The sequence below is a fragment of the Phocoena phocoena genome, chromosome 3, assembly GCF_963924675.1.
Source record: "Phocoena phocoena chromosome 3, mPhoPho1.1, whole genome shotgun sequence".
Lineage (NCBI taxonomy): Eukaryota > Metazoa > Chordata > Mammalia > Artiodactyla > Phocoenidae > Phocoena > Phocoena phocoena.
This window is the reverse complement of record NC_089221.1, coordinates 165,812,861-165,831,282: the sequence shown is the minus strand read 5'-3', so window position 1 is coordinate 165,831,282 and position 18,422 is coordinate 165,812,861. Positions and strand designations below refer to the sequence as shown.

Here is an 18,422-nt window from a genome sequence, read left to right as displayed (position 1 = left end):
CCGTGTTACGTTCGTCACAAGTGAGGAATCAGCACTGGAACATTGCTAGTAATTAAACACATTACTATTAAGTAAACTCTATGTGGATTTCACTAGTTTTGCCCTGATTTCCATTTTCAATTCCAGGATCCCATGTGAGATACATACATACATTTATTTATTCATTCATTCATACATACATACATACATACCGGGTCTTAGTTACAGCAGGCAGGCTCCTTAATTGCGGCTCCAGGGCTCCTTAGTTGTGGCACGCAAGCTCCTTAGTTGTGGCATGCATGTGGGATCTAGTTCCCCGACCAAGGATCGAACCTGGGCCCCCTGCATTGGGAGCACGGGGTCTTATCCATTGCGCCACCAGGGAAGTCTCCCATATGACATTTAGCCTTTACATCTCCTCAATCTTTTCTGGTCTGTGACCATTCCTCAGGCTTGGTGTAATTTTGGTGACCTTGGTGGTTTTGAGGAGAACTGGTCGGGTGTTTTGTAGGATGTGCCTCAGCCTGGGTCTGTATGGTGACTTTTTCATCCTTAAATGAGATGGTGGGTTTCGGGACGAAGACCAGAAGTGAAGCATGCGTCTTATCACCTCACAAGGTGGGGGGCAGTTACTGCCTACATGACTTTTCACTCTTGAGGTTGACCTTGAGGTAGTGTGTGTCAGGTGTCTCCACTGTGAAGTTACTCTTTTTTCTCCCTTCCATACTGTATTCTGGAAAAAAGTCACTAAGTTCAGCCCACACATAATAGGTGGGCAATTAAGAGCTACCTCCTTGAGGGTGAAATCCTTACATAAATTTTTTGGAGTTTTCCTGTGTGGAAGATTTCTCTCTTCTCCGCCAGTTGTGAATGTATTCAATCATTTATATCAATATGGACTCCTGGATATTTATTTTATACTTTGGGTTAAACTCTAATACTAGTTTATTTTGTTGCTCAAATCATTCCAGCCTTGGCCATCGGGAGCTCTCTCAGTTGGCTGCTCTGTTCCTTTGACATGCCCCCATCATTATGGGGTTTTTGAGCACGTCTTTGCTTTTTGGCACCCAAAGACGCTCCAAGCTCAGCTGGTACATTTCCCTCCCAGGCCTAGAACCAGCCATTTCTCCAAGAAGCCCTGGTTTCCCTTATTAGAAAATGGTCTTAGAAACCAAGACGTGGGTGCTGGGTGTGCTCCTTGCTTCTGGAGCGTCATTGCTTCTAGGCCCTCTCAGTGTGCAGTGCTAGGAAGTATACGTATGTGTACTGACCCTAGTGCACACGTGCTGACATGATTTGCGTCTGGTCATCTGTGTCTCTGTTAAGTGTGACCATACTGCTGTCTTTGACTCAGCTGGGACCACAGGGCTCATTCTAGCCTTTCTCCTTACTCGTGTGTTCGTTCCCAGTGTGCGTGTACAGTGCTTTCAGAATACTTAGCCTGTGAGGAACAGCCTTACTAACTAGAGATCCAGTTCCTTTTGTCCTTAGACTTACAGTTTCCAGCCAAAACATCTTTTCCAAGGTCATTTAAGTTGGCTGCTTTCCCCCATTCCCTTCAGTGAAGTTATCCCGTGTGTTGATCTTCAGCCCTTTTCACCCTTGTGCTACCCAGACCAGGGCCCAGACTGTTGAGTGTCATCTCCAGGAGCCACCTGTGCCCTGGGGGATGTTTTCAGACTGTGAGTGTCCCGCTGTCCCGTCCACCTGCTGGGGCGTGCTGTTCTCCGCCATGAGTTTGCTTGTCCTGACTCCCTCTTGACCCCTGACTCTGGCCTGTCTCCTTAACTTCCGCTCCCGACTCTCCCTCAGCTCTTCTCCCGCTCTGCAGATGCCCCTCCCCCACCCCAGGCTTTGGCCCTTGGCTTCTCTCTCTCTCAGTGCCCCGACCTTCCCCTATTGGTCCCTGCAATAGGAACCAGACCTCGGTGACCGAACCAGGGCAACCTTGCTGATCCCTCAGTAAGGGGAAGCCCACAGCCAGGTGGCTTCAAGCTTCCAGGACCCAGGCTCCTGCAGTTTTCTGCTCAGTAATCCTTAGCACGTGACTGCTGCCCCTAGGCCTTTACCCTCTTGGTTGCAGGATGGCCATGCTGCCTCCATCATCTCCTCTGGGTTCCCAGAATGATGGGCGGGGCCCAGGGCAGCAGGAGTGGATGGCAGCTGAGTCTCCACCCTCCTTCAAGACCTTTCCCTGACTTTCAGCCCAGCGACTTAAGCTTCCATCTCATTGGCTCAGACTGTGCCCATCTGGTTGGCCCTGGCTGCTGGGGGAGCTCCTCAGTGGAGCTTGCAGGGAGGAGCTGGGTGAGCCGCGAGCAGTCCCTTCCACTTGGCTTTTGCATCCTGTCTTTACAAACCCCCTGGTCTAGACTGTCTGAATGAGTTCCCTCACCCACCGAAGACTCTGTGTCCCAGTATTTCCCCGAGAGCCCACCCGCTCTGAACTTGGCTTTACTGTCGCTGTCACCCTCTCCTGAGGTTCTCTCTTGTAGTCGGGGGTGACTTGTCCCTCCTCACCCTCGCCCATGTCTGTCTGTCCCCCCTCTTCCTGGCCTCGAGCCCTCCTGCGCTCCCCCTCCTGCAGTCTTCTGCCCGGGCCTGGCTTGGTCTCGCCTGCCTCCCATCCTCATCCTGCCTCTAACCGGGCAGGAACCTTCAGTGGCTGCCAGTTTCATTTTGACGTGGCACTGTGACTCGGTGGTGTCTACTGTAGCCCCGGCCTCCATGGCGTGACTCCCGCACCCCACCCCCAGCGTCCTGAGCCTGAAATGAGGCACCGTGAATCTGCGTTTTTCTGAGCAGCTGGTCTGCAGCTTGTGGTGTGTTCTCACAGGGGCCTGTGGCCACACAGCGGTGACAGAGAACTGATCTCCAGGGTCCAGCTCCTGGTCCTGGCCCTCTCCGGCCGCCCTGGCGGAGGCTGACCCTATACCCACCACCACACCTTTGTGTGTCCCTGTGTCTTCCACCTGGGGCACCATCCCCTCCTTCCCTCAGATGGTCCATTACCCAGCCAGCTCTGAGGGTCACACACACATCAGCTTCACTTCCTCGTGGGCATCTGTTGGACAGTTGCTGGCAACAGAACTAGACCCTGACTCTCCCTTCCTTGTTTCTACCAGAACGCTGTCCAACTGGGCATACGAATTTGACAAGTGGGCCCCCTCAGTGGTGAAGGTGTCCTACAAGGTACGTTGCCCCCTGAGGAGGTGGGCATGGGCAGGGTGGGAGGATAGGGGATACGTGTGGGTGAAGAGGGGCATCAACTTGCATTAATGACAGGATGCACGTGTGCATGTGCACGTCTTCTTATGTTACACACATGGGATCCTGCCATTAACACGGTTTGGATCACTTTATTTCGAGGAGTGATGCTTCTTTTTTTTTTTTTTTCTTTTTGTTTTTTGATGCTTCTTTTTTAACTGAAGTTATAGACTCAGTTTGTGGAATGTGGTGACATTAACTCATTCACCTGAAGATTTCATTATTCTTGCCGAGCTTTGGTTAAAACCCATTCACGTGAGATGACTTAATGAGTGTCCACCGTGGGCTGCTGTGTGACGGGAGACACCAGGACACGTGGGCCCCGTGCAGGCCTGCTCTGAGTGCCACCCCTAGATCAGTTCGCCTGTGAAGTGGGGACTAAATGTGCCTCTTGTCCTCGTGGGGAGAGAGGCAGAGAGGGCCTCACACAGCCACTCAGTGGCAGAGCCCCGTTGTGCCCTTGGCCACAGGTCTACCGGGTCCAGGCTCGCCACCCTGTGCTGAGAGGCTCTTGGCCCCATGATGGGGAAAATCGGGTCCCGGCAGAGGGGACAGCGTGTCTGGGGAGAACTTGGTGCGTTTGAGGAGCTAAAAGTCGTTCGGCTGGCAAGAGCTTATGGGAACGAGTGCAGCTCTGTCTGGAACGTGAGCTTCGAACAGGAGGGACGGGGCAGATTTGCTAACCGGCGAGAGTCTGGAGCTGCCCTTTGGGAGTGATCACGGCGGTCTGCGCCTGGAGGCCTGAGATGGGGACCCGGGAAGAGGAGGGTGTGGGAAGCGGAGCTGGTTGACCATCAGGAGTGAGGCCGATGGAGGTGCAGGCAGTAAGCCTCCCAGGGGCCCAGGCCGCCCAGGACCCACACTCCTCTCTCCGCTCCCCACACTTGGCCCTCTGCCCTTGCCGACGTGATGAGGGGCCAGGACCCAGGGCCCAGAGGCTGAGGCGCGCGTGTCTTCTCTCCCTCGCAGGGCTCTCCAGCAGCCAGACGTGCTTTCGTTCCCCAGCTCCGGAGCGGCAAGTTCAACGTCTTGCTGACGACCTACGAGTACATCATTAAAGACAAGCACATCCTTGCAAAGGTAGCGTGTCTGCCTGTAAAACAAGCCAGCCCAGGCCGTCGCGTGCTGTCAGGGAGCCCGTGATCCAGCCCAGGATTGTCGCAAGTGTGTCACGCTTCCCATCTTCTCAAAGCCCCCGAAGACATTTCTCAGTGATTCCCCCACATATGTGTAAAAAGACAGCTGCTCTGTGTGTGCGAACAGCCCCGGTCGAGGTGACCTTGGGCTTGCCTCTCTGACCATCTGTCCCCAGGCTGGCCCTGGGCCACGTCCAGAGACTGGCTGCGTCTGCGCAACATGTGGACTGGCTCCTCTCGGGCCTTCTGCCCGAAGAGCCTGGTCACACGCGGTGACTCTCGACCCACCTGTCTTGCCTGCCGTGTCCCTGGCAGGGCTGTGGTGAGGCCCCCCTTGTCTCTGCCTGTCTCTAGAGGCCTCAGACCTCCCTCCCTGGTGGCCGTGTCTCCCTACCACAGCCTACAGGAGAGTGGCCCACGAAGCAGGAGGGATTTGGTATCCAGGTCCAAGCACTCTGACGTCCTGTGTGTTCTGTCAGCCTTGGACCGCTGGGTTGGCGCATTCAGTGGGGGCTCTGCACACGGGGCAGCCTCTTAGCTGACATAGTTGTGAAGGCAGCTCTAGTTGGGCCATCAGGGAATTACCGAGAATAAACCATGACCCAGATATGAGACAGGCACCATCCCTCGCCTACAAAAAACTCTTTTCCCGGTTTGGGAAGGGGTCGAGCCAGAAGGTGCTGCATCTGGCCTCACTAACCGTGTAGGGGATGAAGTCAAGTGGTGGAGTTTTTGACCCAGTGGATGGAGGAGATGTTTACGTGTTACCACACCTGTCGGCCTTGGTCGTACTGATGACATTTGGTGCTTGATGTGCACCTCTGAGCTACGGATAAGGAAACTGGGGCCCAGGGAGCTGGTGTCCAGTGTGCAGGCTCACCCTTCTGACCCAGGACAAAGCCAGGCCCATCCCAAGCATGAGGACGGGGCTCTGAAAATCCTGTGTTTGTCTGACAGTGGCTCTAATTAACGTAAACCCCCTGCCCTGGGGGTTCCTCGTGGGACATGGCTGCTAGGCCCCACCCCAGTCGGTTCTGCCCTTTTCATCTGGGACACCTGATGGGCAGTTCCTCAGCCAGGCCGTGCCAAAGAAGCCAAAGCCAGAGTGGCTCTGAAGCTCGTCACAGTCACATGTAAATAGGGATTTACACCTGCGGCTCCCGCCTGCAGACTCACACTCATGGTTAGAATCGACATCTAGCCTGTGTCCACCAGCCGTGTGGCCACTGACAGGCTCTGGGGTGCAGCCGGGGCCCCCAGAGCGCACCATCTGAACCCACCTGTGCTGCTCCTGCCTTAGAGCTGTCGCCTGCTGATTGGCCATGCAGCCGTTGCTGAACCAAGTCCCCTGAAGACCCCCACCCCTGAGGGCCTCTGATCAGCAGGGGGGTTGTTATTTGGGGTGTTTTCTGTGTCATGTACTAGCGTACATAATTTTCTTGGGAAACCAAAGTACTTTTCTGCCCCTGGATTTGTTCACCCAGTCGCAGGTCACAGCTGTGTCTCCCTGTCCGCGTGTCCGTCTTCACCCCCTGCTTTACAGAGGCTGCGGTGTGAGCTGGTCCCTCATCAGGGGCTGTTGTTGTGCTCACGTTCTCCAGCTCAGCAGGCCGTTCTGCCCAGAGCCTTCTTGCCTAATGGCCGTGAGATCCTCACCCAGGTGGGCAGCGCCGCTGCCTGTCCTCCTCTGACCTCCCACTCTCGGCCCGCAGATCCGTTGGAAGTACATGATCGTGGACGAAGGCCACCGCATGAAGAACCACCACTGCAAGCTGACGCAGGTCCTCAACACGCACTACGTGGCCCCCCGCCGCCTGCTGCTGACGGGCACGCCGCTGCAGAACAAGCTCCCTGAGCTCTGGGCGCTCCTCAACTTCCTGCTGCCCACCATCTTCAAGAGCTGCAGCACTTTCGAGCAGTGGTTCAACGCGCCCTTTGCCATGACCGGGGAAAAGGTGGGTGTGCAGCCAGCCACGTGGTGGCGGAGGGTGGAGTGGGGAGCTATGAGCCTTGGCCACAAGCAGCTCCGAGGACCCTCCAAGTTGATGGTCCCAGCCCAGCTGGCTTCCCTGGGTCGTTGTGGGTTGAGTGCCCACCACAGCCGGCCCAGCAAAGCACAGGGCAGCCCTGGCACCAAAGGACCCCAGAAGAGAAGGGCAGAGAAATCCCAGGGGATGATTGGGGCTTCCCTGACCCTGTGCCCCAGGCACAGGGAGGGGACAGCAAGGAATATGGCCCTGAGGTGTGAAGGTGCAGCTGGAGGGCCGGAGGAGAGTTTAATTTTCACCCTGAGGGCAGCGGGTAGCTTGGATAGTTTCAGTGAAAGGAGTAACATGGTCAGATTCTGTCCCTTTTGTTTTTAAAGACGGCTGTGGGTTGTGGCCAGTGTCTCTCAATGCCTGCGTGGCTGGGAGTGGCGTTGTTGGTGTGTCTGTGGCCGCCGTGTTTTCTGTTGACGGAGGTCAGCGGCCTGAGCCTGATGACCGAGGAGGTGGGCACGATCGCAGGGCTTAACATTGAGCGTCACCGCCCACGGCAGCTGTGCCCCAGCTCACTCGTTCCCAGTTAGCGGATTTTCCTGAGGCAAGTCTGGGACAGCTGTTCCTCAGCTCTTACGGGGGGCCTTTGTCAGCATCATCCATGGGGTCCCGCCTCCTTGGTACCGGCTGAGGCAGAAGCCCTCCTGAAGGAGAAATTGAGGCCTTTCCAAGGATCTCATAATAAAGGAGCCCCCAGTTTTCAGATTCCCAGGGACCGCCTCCTCCAAGAGCTGAGGAACAAATGCTCTGGTTTCACGTATTTTCAAGTTGAGCAAAAGCTCTGCCCAAAGGGACCCAGAGAAGAAAAGTTCAGATGTCATGGTTTCACTTAAAAAATTTTTTTTAATTCACATTTTTATCAGAGTAGCAGGCCCCCTGGGAGAGCAGCATTTCTTTCCATCCGTCCCACCCAGGCTAAAATGAGAGTTGATTTGGGCTTCCAGTGACAGAGCCCTCTTGGAGCACCCCCCAGTTACACCACACGCTCTATCCGTGTGGCCCCCGCAGTGCTGTCCAGATTTCGTTCGGATGTGCTGGCAGGATTCCAGGCACGTGGGTTTGTTACTCTTGGGGAAGCGATGCAGCATGCTGCTGTGTTTCATAGTGCCCTGGGGCCTTGGCTTCCGTGTCCCAGGACTTCCATGGAAGGTCTTAGATCCTTGCAGTTTTCCAGAGGAAGAGGCTGCCCTGCTAGGCTCCTGTGAAGCTTAGGGTAGTCTGAAAAGGAGGTGCTGAGCACAGGGTGACTCCAGATGGCCCTTCGCTGCATCCCTGTCCCCTCCTTTGGAGGTAATGCTTGGTTGTCATGTCTTGTTGGGGCTGCCAGGTGGACCTGAACGAGGAGGAAACCATTCTCATCATCCGTCGTCTCCACAAAGTGCTGCGGCCCTTCCTGCTCCGGCGGCTCAAGAAGGAAGTCGAGGCTCAGTTACCTGAAAAGGTACCACGTTTAGTTTTTATCTTTTTGGCCACGCTGTACAGCTTGTGGGATCTTAGTTCCCTGACGAGGGATTGAACCCTGGCGTCCCCGTAGTGGAAGTGCCGAGTCCTAACCACTGGACCACCAGGGAATTCCACGTACCATGTTTGTTTTGAGCGGAAGTCCCAGTGCGGCATCGTCCAGGGGGCCTCCCTGCGGTGGGCCCAGTCAGGTGGTTCCCCTGGGTCCCAGGCCTGGCCCTGGTCTTGCCTCGGCATTCAGGGGTCGATCCCGCCTGGGGTTGGCCACTCTCCCTCACTGGGTCTCTCAAGTGGAAGGCAGGTGTGCTAAGTTAGAGCACTAAGTCCCCCCAGGGCCCCCTCCCCTTTCCCCTGGGTGGGCTTGGGGTCCCTGGCCAGTCGCCCCCCAAGTCACACTTGCGCTTTGTTTCTTGGCCGGCTGTGGGCAGGCCTTTGGAAGGTAGCCGAGTTGCCCCATCTGGCCCAGGAAGCCCCCCACGTTTCTCTGCCCTGGTGCATCTGCCACATCCCACCTCCCCTTGTCCCCCTGGGTATGGGGTTTCCTCACGGTCACCCCTGTGTGCCCTGATCAGAGCACACAGTCCAGGGCCCAGGATGCCTCTGAGAGGCTGGGCGATCAGAGACGGGCCCAGGCTGGGCGTTGGGCTCCGGGGCCCTCGGCTCCAGTTCCGGCTGACGGCGGTGTGTGCCCTGCAGGTGGAGTACGTCATCAAGTGCGACATGTCTGCGCTGCAGCGCGTGCTTTACCGGCACATGCAGGCCAAGGGGGTGCTGCTCACTGATGGCTCTGAAAAGGATAAGAAGGTTGGCCTGGGGCCCCCCTTCCCCCCGGGTGTCCACAGCAGGCGCGCTGGGGGCCACTGGGTGCGGGGCTTGTGCACCCTGTAAGCAGCAGGCTCTCGCCTCCTCGGAGCTGATAGTCGTGGCTGAGGCCCCATCTGGCCGTGGTCCCGAGGGTGTTGACTGGGCCTGGTTTAAATCACAGCTGGTGTGGATGGGTCCAGTCCATGAGGCTGAGGGGGCAGAGGCTGATGGCCCGTTTCCAGGGAGGCCCCCGAGCCTCCCAGTCAGCAGCCTGGGGTCCTCTGCTCGTGAAGTGCTCTCTCCCGTGGATGCGTCAATCGGAAGTGGGGGGCCCAGCACGGACCCCAGCCGTTAGAATATTCTAGGGAGTCCCACCTTCCCAGCTGGGAAAGAGCCTCGATGGCCAGGGCCACTGAGCCCGTTTCCCTCGTCATTACGTGGCATTGGGGTGACGTTAGTTTACGTTGGGGAGGTGGGAGCTAGGCAGGCTGCTGCCTTCCGGCCCCTCTGAGGCCCTGGGCCCCCCCGCCCCTGCTCCCCTCACCAGGACTGCAGCTGTCCTCTCAGGTCCCTTGCTTCTGCCCCCGCGGCCTCGGGCTTGGCCCTGCCACCCCATTTTCTCTTCCAGATGTTTCGTTTGGGCCCTTTCTTACCCGAGCTGTTGCAGCGCCCTGTTTCCTGGTTTTCTTCTTGGCCCACGGCACCCACCCCGGCATCCTTCCTTCATCCCGTAGCCAGAGATCTTCCTAAGCCGTCTGGCTACAGCCCCGCCCCGGGGACTCCCCCCAGTGCCCACAGACCTGGCCTCACAAAGTGTTTGTGATCCACCCTCAGCTCTTTGCCGGTCACGTTTCCCCTGCGTCCCACTGGCCCCTCCTCACCCTCCACCCTCCAGGGTGCCAGGGGGTCTCCGCTTCCCCCAGCGCTGGCTTCTTGCTGGCTTCAGGCCTCTGAGCCCCGACAGGAGCCAGCTGCACACGCCCCGTCTCCTCTGCCACAAACCACAGCTCCTCTCACATCGTCCTTCCCCGCCTCCTCCCCCAACCCCACCCCACCCCACCCCACCCCGGGACAAGACCGATTTGGGAGCCTCTCTTCTGCCTCCTCAGGGCAAAGGTGGCACCAAGACCCTGATGAACACCATCATGCAGCTGAGGAAGATCTGCAACCACCCATACATGTTCCAGCACATCGAGGTGAGGCCCAGGGCCCGGGCAGCAGGCCCAGCGGTACCCGGAGCTCGTGGGCCTCAGCCCTGCAGAGGGCCCTGCTCTCAGAGGGGTCTGTCTGCGCCTAGCCCCTAGACAGAGCTAGGTTACTTCTCTCTGGCAACTTTAGAGAAAAAGAGCTTGTAAGGTTTAGACTAGATGATGCTTGTACATTTGCCTTTTTATGGATTTTTTGTTTACAAGCGCTTATACATTGTAAAGAATCCAAACTGTAGGGAAATATGCAAGAGAAATGAAAATCCCACCTCAGGTAACCGCCGAAGCCTTCGGAGGCTGTTCTGTGGAGTCGTTTCCCCCGCGGTGGGGTTGTGCTGCCTCTGCTTGTTGGTTACTAGCCTTCCCCACTCGGAGACACGTGGGGCCATCCTGGACAGAGCATGGAGAGCAGCGTCCCTCTTCCTGACGGCTCTGGGCCCCAGTACCCTTGAGAGTCTGGATGCTTGCGTCTGAAAAGCACACATATGTCCGTACATTCTGGCATAAAGTTCCGGGGTCATGCCAGAGGCCCCTGGGCTTCCATTTCAGCTCACCAGGTGTGGTCTCAGGCGCGCGTCGTCCTCGCGCGCTCCTTTCCATGGTTAAGAGTGTTAGGTCATGACGGAAGGGATGTCAGTGGGATAGAAAAGCTGTGTTCAGCATCTGTGTGGCCTTGGGGCCGCCGTGGGCGGTCGCTGAGCTTGGGTGGGAGGGCTCGGAGGCGTGGGGCCTGGCCGCCTTTTCCTGCCCCGCACTGACCCACCTCTCATTCCATCGCAGGAGTCCTTTTCCGAGCACTTGGGGTTTACCGGTGGCATCGTCCAAGGGTGAGAATCTTCCTAGCTTAACAGGGTGGGCAGACCATCTGTGTGCCAGTATTTCTCTCTTCGGTTGGCTTTATTTCTGTTGTTATACTTGTCTAATTTCAAAGGCAGTATATTCCTGGCAGAAAACTTTGAAAACATAGATGAACCCAAAGAAGAGAATAAAAATTCTCCACTTGGAGAGGTGACCACGCCTGGCTTCCAGGCCCCACCTCTGGGCTCTGTGACCTGTGACAGCTTTCCTAACCACTCTGAGCCTAAACTCTGCCCACCAACAGAGGGATACTCTTTATACGGTGCGCCACGCACCTTGCTCTGGGGGTGTTTTCTCCAGCATTGTTTATAAAGTGCAGCCCAGGCATCGTTCAGCCCTGGTGTTGGGACACAAATGCTGCCTCAAGGTTTCACCGTTAAAACATTCTTAACCCTAAAGCCACCATTATTTCTCTGGGATAGTAAACTATTTCCTAGAGCAGAGGCACCGAATGAAAGGGCAAAAGGTTCTTTAGCTGTGTAGTTCTTTATACCAAATTGCATAATGGGGTCCCACAGACCTGGGTTTGAGCCCGGCCCTGGCAGGTCAGCAGCCGTGTCACACTGTCCCCCAGCCTCAGTTTCCACATCTATAAACCAGGAGCGAATGACAGAAGTTGCAGTGGCCCTTAGCGCTGTGTGTGGTGTGGTGTGGGCACTCTCCACTGGGAGCCTCTGCTCTTGGAAAGTTCTTAAACAGGAGACCTGGCTTCCCGGGGCAGCCCCTGTCCATGCCCATTGTCCCAGGATCTTTACTAATAAATAGCACCTTCTTTTGCTCTTACAAGTATCCAAGTTGGTCAGTAATTTCATGACCAAGTTTATTTTAGTTGGGTTGAAATGGCTTTGCTGAAACTTGGTGGGGGGAGGGGGGCGGGGGCAGGCCCGGGGGTAGTCTGCCAAGGAAGCACTTGTGTGCCCCCGAGCCTGGTGGCCAGCCTGCCTAGGCTGGCTCAGGTAGCCTGGGCATGGGAGCGCACGTCCTCCTTGACCTGCCTGCAGGGCGCTGTGGTTCATGTGGTGTGTGTGTCCTTCTCCACCCCCTCCACTCCGCAGGCTGGACCTGTACCGAGCCTCGGGGAAATTTGAGCTGCTCGATAGAATTCTTCCCAAACTCCGGGCCACCAACCATAAAGTGCTGCTGTTCTGTCAGATGACCTCCCTCATGACGATCATGGAAGACTATTTTGCGTATCGCGGCTTTAAATACCTCAGGCTCGATGGTGAGTACCATCGGGAGAGAGACGTTTGTTAAAGGGTGGCCTCGTTATCCGCTGCTGCCAAAGCTTCTCTAGGTCTAGCGGCAGGAGTGGGCATAGCGGCTCACTCAGTGACACAGGCTTGCGGGAATGGGAGGGAGGGCCCTGGGAGTATCATGGCTGGATCTCCTGAATGTGAGGCTCATGGTGTTTGCACCATAATGCTGTGTCCAGTCCAGTGGTTAAGGGTTGCTCTACGGTCCTTTTATGGTGGGAAGTGACAGAAACCCATATCCTGTGGGCATAAAGAAGGAAGTCTTGATAGACTCACATAACTGAACCTCAAGGGTTGCTTCAGGCACAGCTGGATCCAGGTGCCCAGATGGTATTAAGAGGGGCTTTTCTGGAGCTCCTGGCTCTTTGTCCTCCATTTTGGCTTCATTCTTAGCCAACCCCTCCGGGCTTTCCTTCCACCTACCTGCTCAGTGTCCCGAACAGAGAAGCAGCTTGTCTTCCCCCAGGGGTCTGGGGGTGAAATTTCATTAGGCTGCTGTGAGCAACATGCTCTTCTCTCCACCGCCTGGGTGGCTCTGGAGCTGGAATCAGGCCCGTTCATGCTGAAACCGTGAGCACTGAGAGAAGCAGGAAAGGGAGGGAAGAAAACCAATGCTGCAGGGATGATAGCGGCGAGTTCCCTGGGAACAGCACTGACTGTGACCACATGCACTTATCAGAAGCCCTGTTTCTGCCTTGTTCCCAGCACGCAGGAGCTCCGGGGAGGAGGGGGCTGAGTGAGATGCTGACAGTGTGCAGGACCCGTGCTCTGACACGTGTCAACTGACCGGGAAGACCCTAGAGGGAGCCCCCCACCCTCTGTCAGATGGAGTGAATGGGGCTCTCGAGAAGAATGAACTTGGGGGCCTCCAGGGTAAACACAGTTAAGAAGTGTGGGATAAACCACACTTCTCAGAGCCTTTATCTAAACTCTTTGCTATGTGCATCCACGGCCAACACCCCAAACCTTTTTGCCCCCATTGTGTCTTTCACGGTACATCTTGTGGAACTGTTGTTTTTTTCAGACGCGTGGTTGCTGGGCGGATCTGTCTGTCGGTCTCTGCCCTCCCCACTCCCACCCAGAACCTTTGCTGCATCCCTATCTTGCTTTCCTTCGGCCTGTTCTTGGAATTCTGTCCAGGGCGACCTTTACAAACACAGCTGTGGTCAGGTCCTCCCTCAAACCTCCCTCCTTCAGGTGCTTCCCATGGCTTGGAAGGCCTGCGTGGCCAGGCTCACCTCGCCCCTCCCTCTGTGTGCTGGCCTCCCCAGTGGCCTTTCTGTCCTTCAGGGGCTGAGCCTTCGTGAGTGCTACTCCTTGTCTGTGTCACTGCCCCGGCCCCTAGAGGACAGGCCAAACGTGAAGAGTGTGTTCCCACCCACCCCAGCGCCCATCCATTTGCCCGCCCCCCCCTTTTTTTTTTCCTCCATGATGAGAGTCCTCTATCTAGGATGAGGACTTTTGTTTGCTTGGCTGTGGCTGCATCTCTGGGCACCTCATGTGGTCACTGCCACATGAGCGGAAACTCTGGGAAAGAAAGGCAAAGGGGGAGAATTCCCTGGCAGTCCAGTGGTTAGGACTCCACTCTTCCACTGCAGGGGGCCCAGGGTCAATCCATGGTCGGGGAACTAAGGTCCCGCGTGTCACACAGTGCAGCCAGAAGGAAAAAAAAGAACGGCAAGGGTGGGGGCTCGGTGACACGTGGAGTGGAACCTTCTGCTGTCAGAATGCCGAGAGTGAGGGTGCAGGCCGGGCATCTGGGATCGGCCCCTCCACCTGGGCCTGCCTCAGCCCCTCCTTGGAACTGGGGCAGCCCAGGCACCAGTGGGCATCAGGCCTCCATGCTGTTCATTGAGACGTGTAGGCCAGTGGCTGGAAGCGACACCTGATTTCCCCAGAGGCACCTCTGCTCCCCAGGCTGGCAGTAGCCCGAGGAGCTTAGATGCCCCTCTGAGCATCACGATGCTGAGGATCATGTCCTGGGCCATCGCATTAGAGTCCCTGTGGCTCCATGAAGAGGGGAGCCATCCTGCCCAGAGGGAAACAAGTCTCCGTTGTAAGCCCCCCGTGTGCTCGCCTGTAGATGATTCCCTTTGTGAATGGAGAAAACCCATCACAGTAGGATGGAGGCAGGCGCCAGCCCTCTGGCCAGTTGTTCGATACCATAGCAGCCCCGTCTGCCCGCCTGGAAACCCCACGTGGGTTTGGGGGCACGGCGTTAACAGTGTTGCTGCAGTGTCTCCCACCACCCCCTGGACAGCTGGGCAGGGCAGGTGGTGGCGACTCACAGGGCAGCCCCATTGCCTGGGTGTCCGCTGGGTGCCGGGCACTGTGCTCCAGCACCTGCCCACTTAGTTCCCACAGCAGCCCCGATTTACACGGAGGAGACACCGGAGGCCCGTTGGGGCTCGTTTTCTTCTCCTGGGGTGGGAGGACTGGCGGTCAGTAGTGTCACCGTAAATCTGAGTTGTTCGCCAGTCACCACTCATGGCCATGTGTTGAGTGAGTGGCCATGGCTTGGGTGGCCCGAGTTGGACGGCTGTGGACTCTATACCTGCTCCCTGATGTAGGTGTTCCTCTGTCTCCTCTGCACCACCGCCCGCCCCCCCTCCACCCGCCATGGTCACCTTGCTAATAACCCTGCTCTCCCCACCCGCCGGCAGGAACCACTAAAGCGGAGGACCGGGGCATGCTGCTGAAGACCTTCAACGAGCCCGGCTCCGAGTACTTCATCTTCCTGCTCAGCACCCGGGCTGGGGGGCTGGGTCTGAACCTCCAGTCAGCCGACACTGTTATCATATTCGACAGTGACTGGAACCCCCACCAGGTAACAGCTCTCAGGCCCCCTAGGGGGAGGGGCTCGAAGCCTCAGGGAGACCATGCCCACTAGCATGAGTGCCCGCTGGCCTCTTGACATTCTCCTGGAGTCCCGGAGGCCCCTGGAGAGAAGCCCAGAGAGCAGTTACTTTCCTCTGTTTCTCAAAACAAAACTAGTTTTTTGCTCTGATTATGAAAAAAATTCATGTTCCGTTGTTATTTTAAAAAAAAAAATCCTGGGAATTCCCTGGTGGTCGGGTGGTTAGGACTCTGCGCTCTCACTGCAGAGGGCCTGGGTTCAATCCCTGGTCAGGGAACTAAGATCCCACAAGCCACGTGGCACAGCCAAAAAAACAAAAGGAATTCTGGTGTCGCGTAAATGTGCAAAGAAAGTGGAAGATGCCCCAGTCCTGTCAGCCGGCAGTAATGGTCACTGTTTTAGTCATGCAGGTCCTTCCTGGCCATGTTCTGGCCCAGCTCTCATGTTGACGCCTCTTAAAACCACACTGGGGCGTACTTTTTATGCTCTGTGCACTGCTGCCCTTGTTTCTTATCCACATACCCTGCACAGGGCTCCGTGCCTATAGATAACAGGGATGTGGTATTTTATAGATGCAGTAGTTTTTTGTTTGTTTGTTTTTATAAATTTATTTATTTATTTTTTTGGCTGCATTGGGTCTTTGTTGCTGCGTGTGGGCTTTCTCTAGTTGCAGCGAGTGGGGGGCTACTCATCCTTGCAGTGTGCAGGCTACTCGTTGTGGTGGCTTCTCTGTTTCAGAGCATGGGCTCTAGGCACACGGGCTTCAGTAGTTGTGGCATGCGGGCTCAGTAGTTGTGGCTCGTGGGCTCTAGAGCACAGGCTCAGTAGTTGCGGCACACGGGCTTAGTTGCTCCGCGGCACGTCCAGGATCTTCCCGGACCAGGGCTTGAACCCATGTCCCCTGCACTGGCAGGCAGATTGTTAACAGCTGAGCCTCCAGGAAAGCCCCAGTACAGTAGTTTTAAAGTAAGTATTTACCTCTTATGTCTTACTATAAAAGTAGTAATTTTTTCAAATGCAAATACCAATAAGTGAAAGTAACAAATTAAAGAGTCCATTTTTCCCCTTCCCCACCAACCCCGCTCTTCTCTGAGCCAGCATCTACCCACGTACACACATATATTCTGGCTTTGACATGAACACGGCATGTTCCAGCACGTGTCTCTTCCCGCCAGCAGCTGGTGTGTTCATGTCTCCATGCAAGCACATGGGGACTCTCCCCAGCTGCTTCCTCAGCAGCCAGCTATCTTGGCATATGGTGGACCCAGGATTTTTTTTTTTTTTTTTTTTTTGCGGTATGCGGGCCTCTCACTGTTGTGGCCTCTCCCGTTGCGGAGCACGGGCTCCGGACGCGCAGGCTCAGCGGCCATGGCTCACGGGCCCAGCCACTCCACAGCACGTGGGATCTTCCTGGACCAGGGCACGAACCCGCGTCCCCTGCGTCGGCAGGCAGACTCTCAACCACTGCGCCACCAGGGAAGCCCAGCCCCAGGATTTTTGACTCAAATCCCAGTTGGCAGACGTGCGGGTTTTCTGTTCTCCTTGGGGAACCTTGTCCCTCTCTTGGAGCACCAGCCAGGCCAAGCCTGAGAGGTGGGATTGCTTGGTCCACAGACCTGTCCCTTCACGTTCTGGTTGGTTCTGCCACAGTGGCCTCCAGCAGGCTGCCCCAGCTTTCACTCCTGTTGACGGTGCAAGCGAGCCCTTCTCCACAGCCCAGCAGAGCTGGTTATCGGTGTGTAAACCACGGGCGCCTGACAGACGAGTGCCTGGGGTGGTTGCTGCGCCAGCCTGGGGTGTGGCTCCCGCCTGGACCTCGGTGACTGGCCTGTTTCCTGAGAGGTGGTCCGAGTGTGCTTCCCCCACCCACAGGCTATCGAGGGGAGAGACCCCTGTGGAGCCCTGTCCTCCTCCACACCCGGGGAGCATCAGAGGTCATGAAGCACAATGCAGAGCCAGGAATCACGCCGGCTGAGCTGCGGGGCAGGGTTGAGGGTACGAACCGTGGACACAAAGCATGCCTGTTCCCACCAGGTGTGGCCTCTGCTGCCCCCGTGAGGTGCAGATCTGGAGGTCAGCCCCACACAGCTGCAGTCCCCAGACACAGGATCTAGTAGCCCCTCCTGGGTCTACGCTGGGCGTGATGATACAGCGTTGGCGCCATACCTGCCACTTTATGGGCGCTTGCTCCACACCAGGCACTGGCCTGAGCACCCGATGCCCTTTGGCTCCTCTCACACACGATAGCCACGAGACGGGCTGGTGTCAGCAGAGTGGATCCTGAGGCTCCGAGAGGTGGGGCCTGGGCCCAGCTTGCGTGGCAGGGCCTCCAATAAAACCAGGCATCAACGTGGTGCTGCCCAGCTTTGGCGTCATTCTGTGAACAGTGCCCTCGCTGTGATACAGCCACGCCAAGCCAGGCCGTGCCCGGGGCAGCCAAGGGGCCCTGTGTAGCTGTGAGAGGAGCTGCTGGGGTATAACCCCCTGGGGTGGCCCTCTACAACTGCGGTTTCTTCCTGAGTATCCGTCAAATCCCAGTGAAGGTAGAAAGTGACGCTTCTGCAGGAATTTGGGATCAAGTCAGGCTCCAGGTCTTGTTCCTGAGCTTCTGGCCTGTGCAGCTTCTGGCTGTGGCGGGCAGAACAGCCAGGCGGGTGCCCGAGAATTGGAAGACCCCTGCCTTTCCCAGGGGCATCCAGTGATCCACTGTCCCTTAACGATTTAAAGAGCTTGTTTGGGACTGACCGGCATCTCTCTCCCCAGGACCTGCAAGCGCAGGACCGTGCCCACCGCATCGGGCAGCAGAACGAGGTGCGTGTGCTCCGCCTCTGCACGGTCAACAGCGTGGAAGAGAAGATCCTGGCTGCGGCCAAGTACAAGCTCAACGTCGACCAGAAGGTGATCCAGGCCGGCATGTTCGACCAGAAGTCCTCCAGCCACGAGAGGCGCGCTTTCCTCCAGGCCATCCTCGAGCACGAGGAGCAGGACGAGGTGAGGGCAGCGCCAGCCCCGACCCCCTCCCCGGCGTGAGTGGTGGACGCATGAGCGGCTTTCATTTTTGTTTTTTTACCTTTTTTGCACTCTTATTTTTTTTGCATCCCTTTGGAGTAAAGGGAGTGTGGGCTGAAAGGAAAGAGGATGAGTACTTGCTTTTTCTTTGAAGTGGTTTTTTTTTTTCTAAACTGCTGGTGAAAGATGCCGGATTGACAGCCCTGGAGACTGAAGTCCTCTATTTATCCACAGAGCAGACACTGCAGCACGGGCAGCGGCAGTGCCAGCTTCGCCCACACTGCCCCTCCGCCAGCGGGCGTCAACCCCGACTTGGAGGAGCCACCTCTAAAGGTGAGAGGGGTAGTTCAGTCTCCATGCCCATTCAATCCTCGGCTTCTCGGCTGAGATGGCCAGCAAGGGCCCTGATCCCACGGAGCGTGCGTGTGCGTGTGCGTGTGCGTCTCTCGCTGCCGTGGGGGTCCCCATCCACCGCAGCCGGACTGGGACCGCCAGCTCATTTCCCATGGACCGCCGCCGCTCGCCTCCGAGCCCGGCCGCCTCCCACCCCGGCC

General features: G+C 56.8%; 1 protein-coding gene across 2 annotated transcripts in view; it reads left to right on the top strand.

Annotated features, from left to right (window-relative positions):
* SMARCA4 (SWI/SNF related, matrix associated, actin dependent regulator of chromatin, subfamily a, member 4) overlaps positions 1-18,422 on the top strand; it is an 86,871-nt gene that overhangs the window by 46,151 nt on the left and 22,298 nt on the right. The window contains exons 17-27 of one of the 2 annotated variants that reach the window (XM_065873232.1): positions 3,105-3,171; positions 4,216-4,326; positions 6,095-6,337; positions 7,749-7,862; positions 8,579-8,686; positions 9,796-9,882; positions 10,672-10,718; positions 11,805-11,971; positions 14,666-14,829; positions 17,623-17,850; positions 18,103-18,201. In XM_065873232.1, coding sequence (XP_065729304.1) covers positions 3,105-3,171; positions 4,216-4,326; positions 6,095-6,337; positions 7,749-7,862; positions 8,579-8,686; positions 9,796-9,882; positions 10,672-10,718; positions 11,805-11,971; positions 14,666-14,829; positions 17,623-17,850; positions 18,103-18,201 — 1,435 coding nt within the window. The remainder of the gene's footprint in view (positions 1-3,104; positions 3,172-4,215; positions 4,327-6,094; positions 6,338-7,748; positions 7,863-8,578; positions 8,687-9,795; positions 9,883-10,671; positions 10,719-11,804; positions 11,972-14,665; positions 14,830-17,622; positions 17,851-18,102; positions 18,202-18,422) is intronic. The other variant, XM_065873233.1, reaches the window with a different exon arrangement.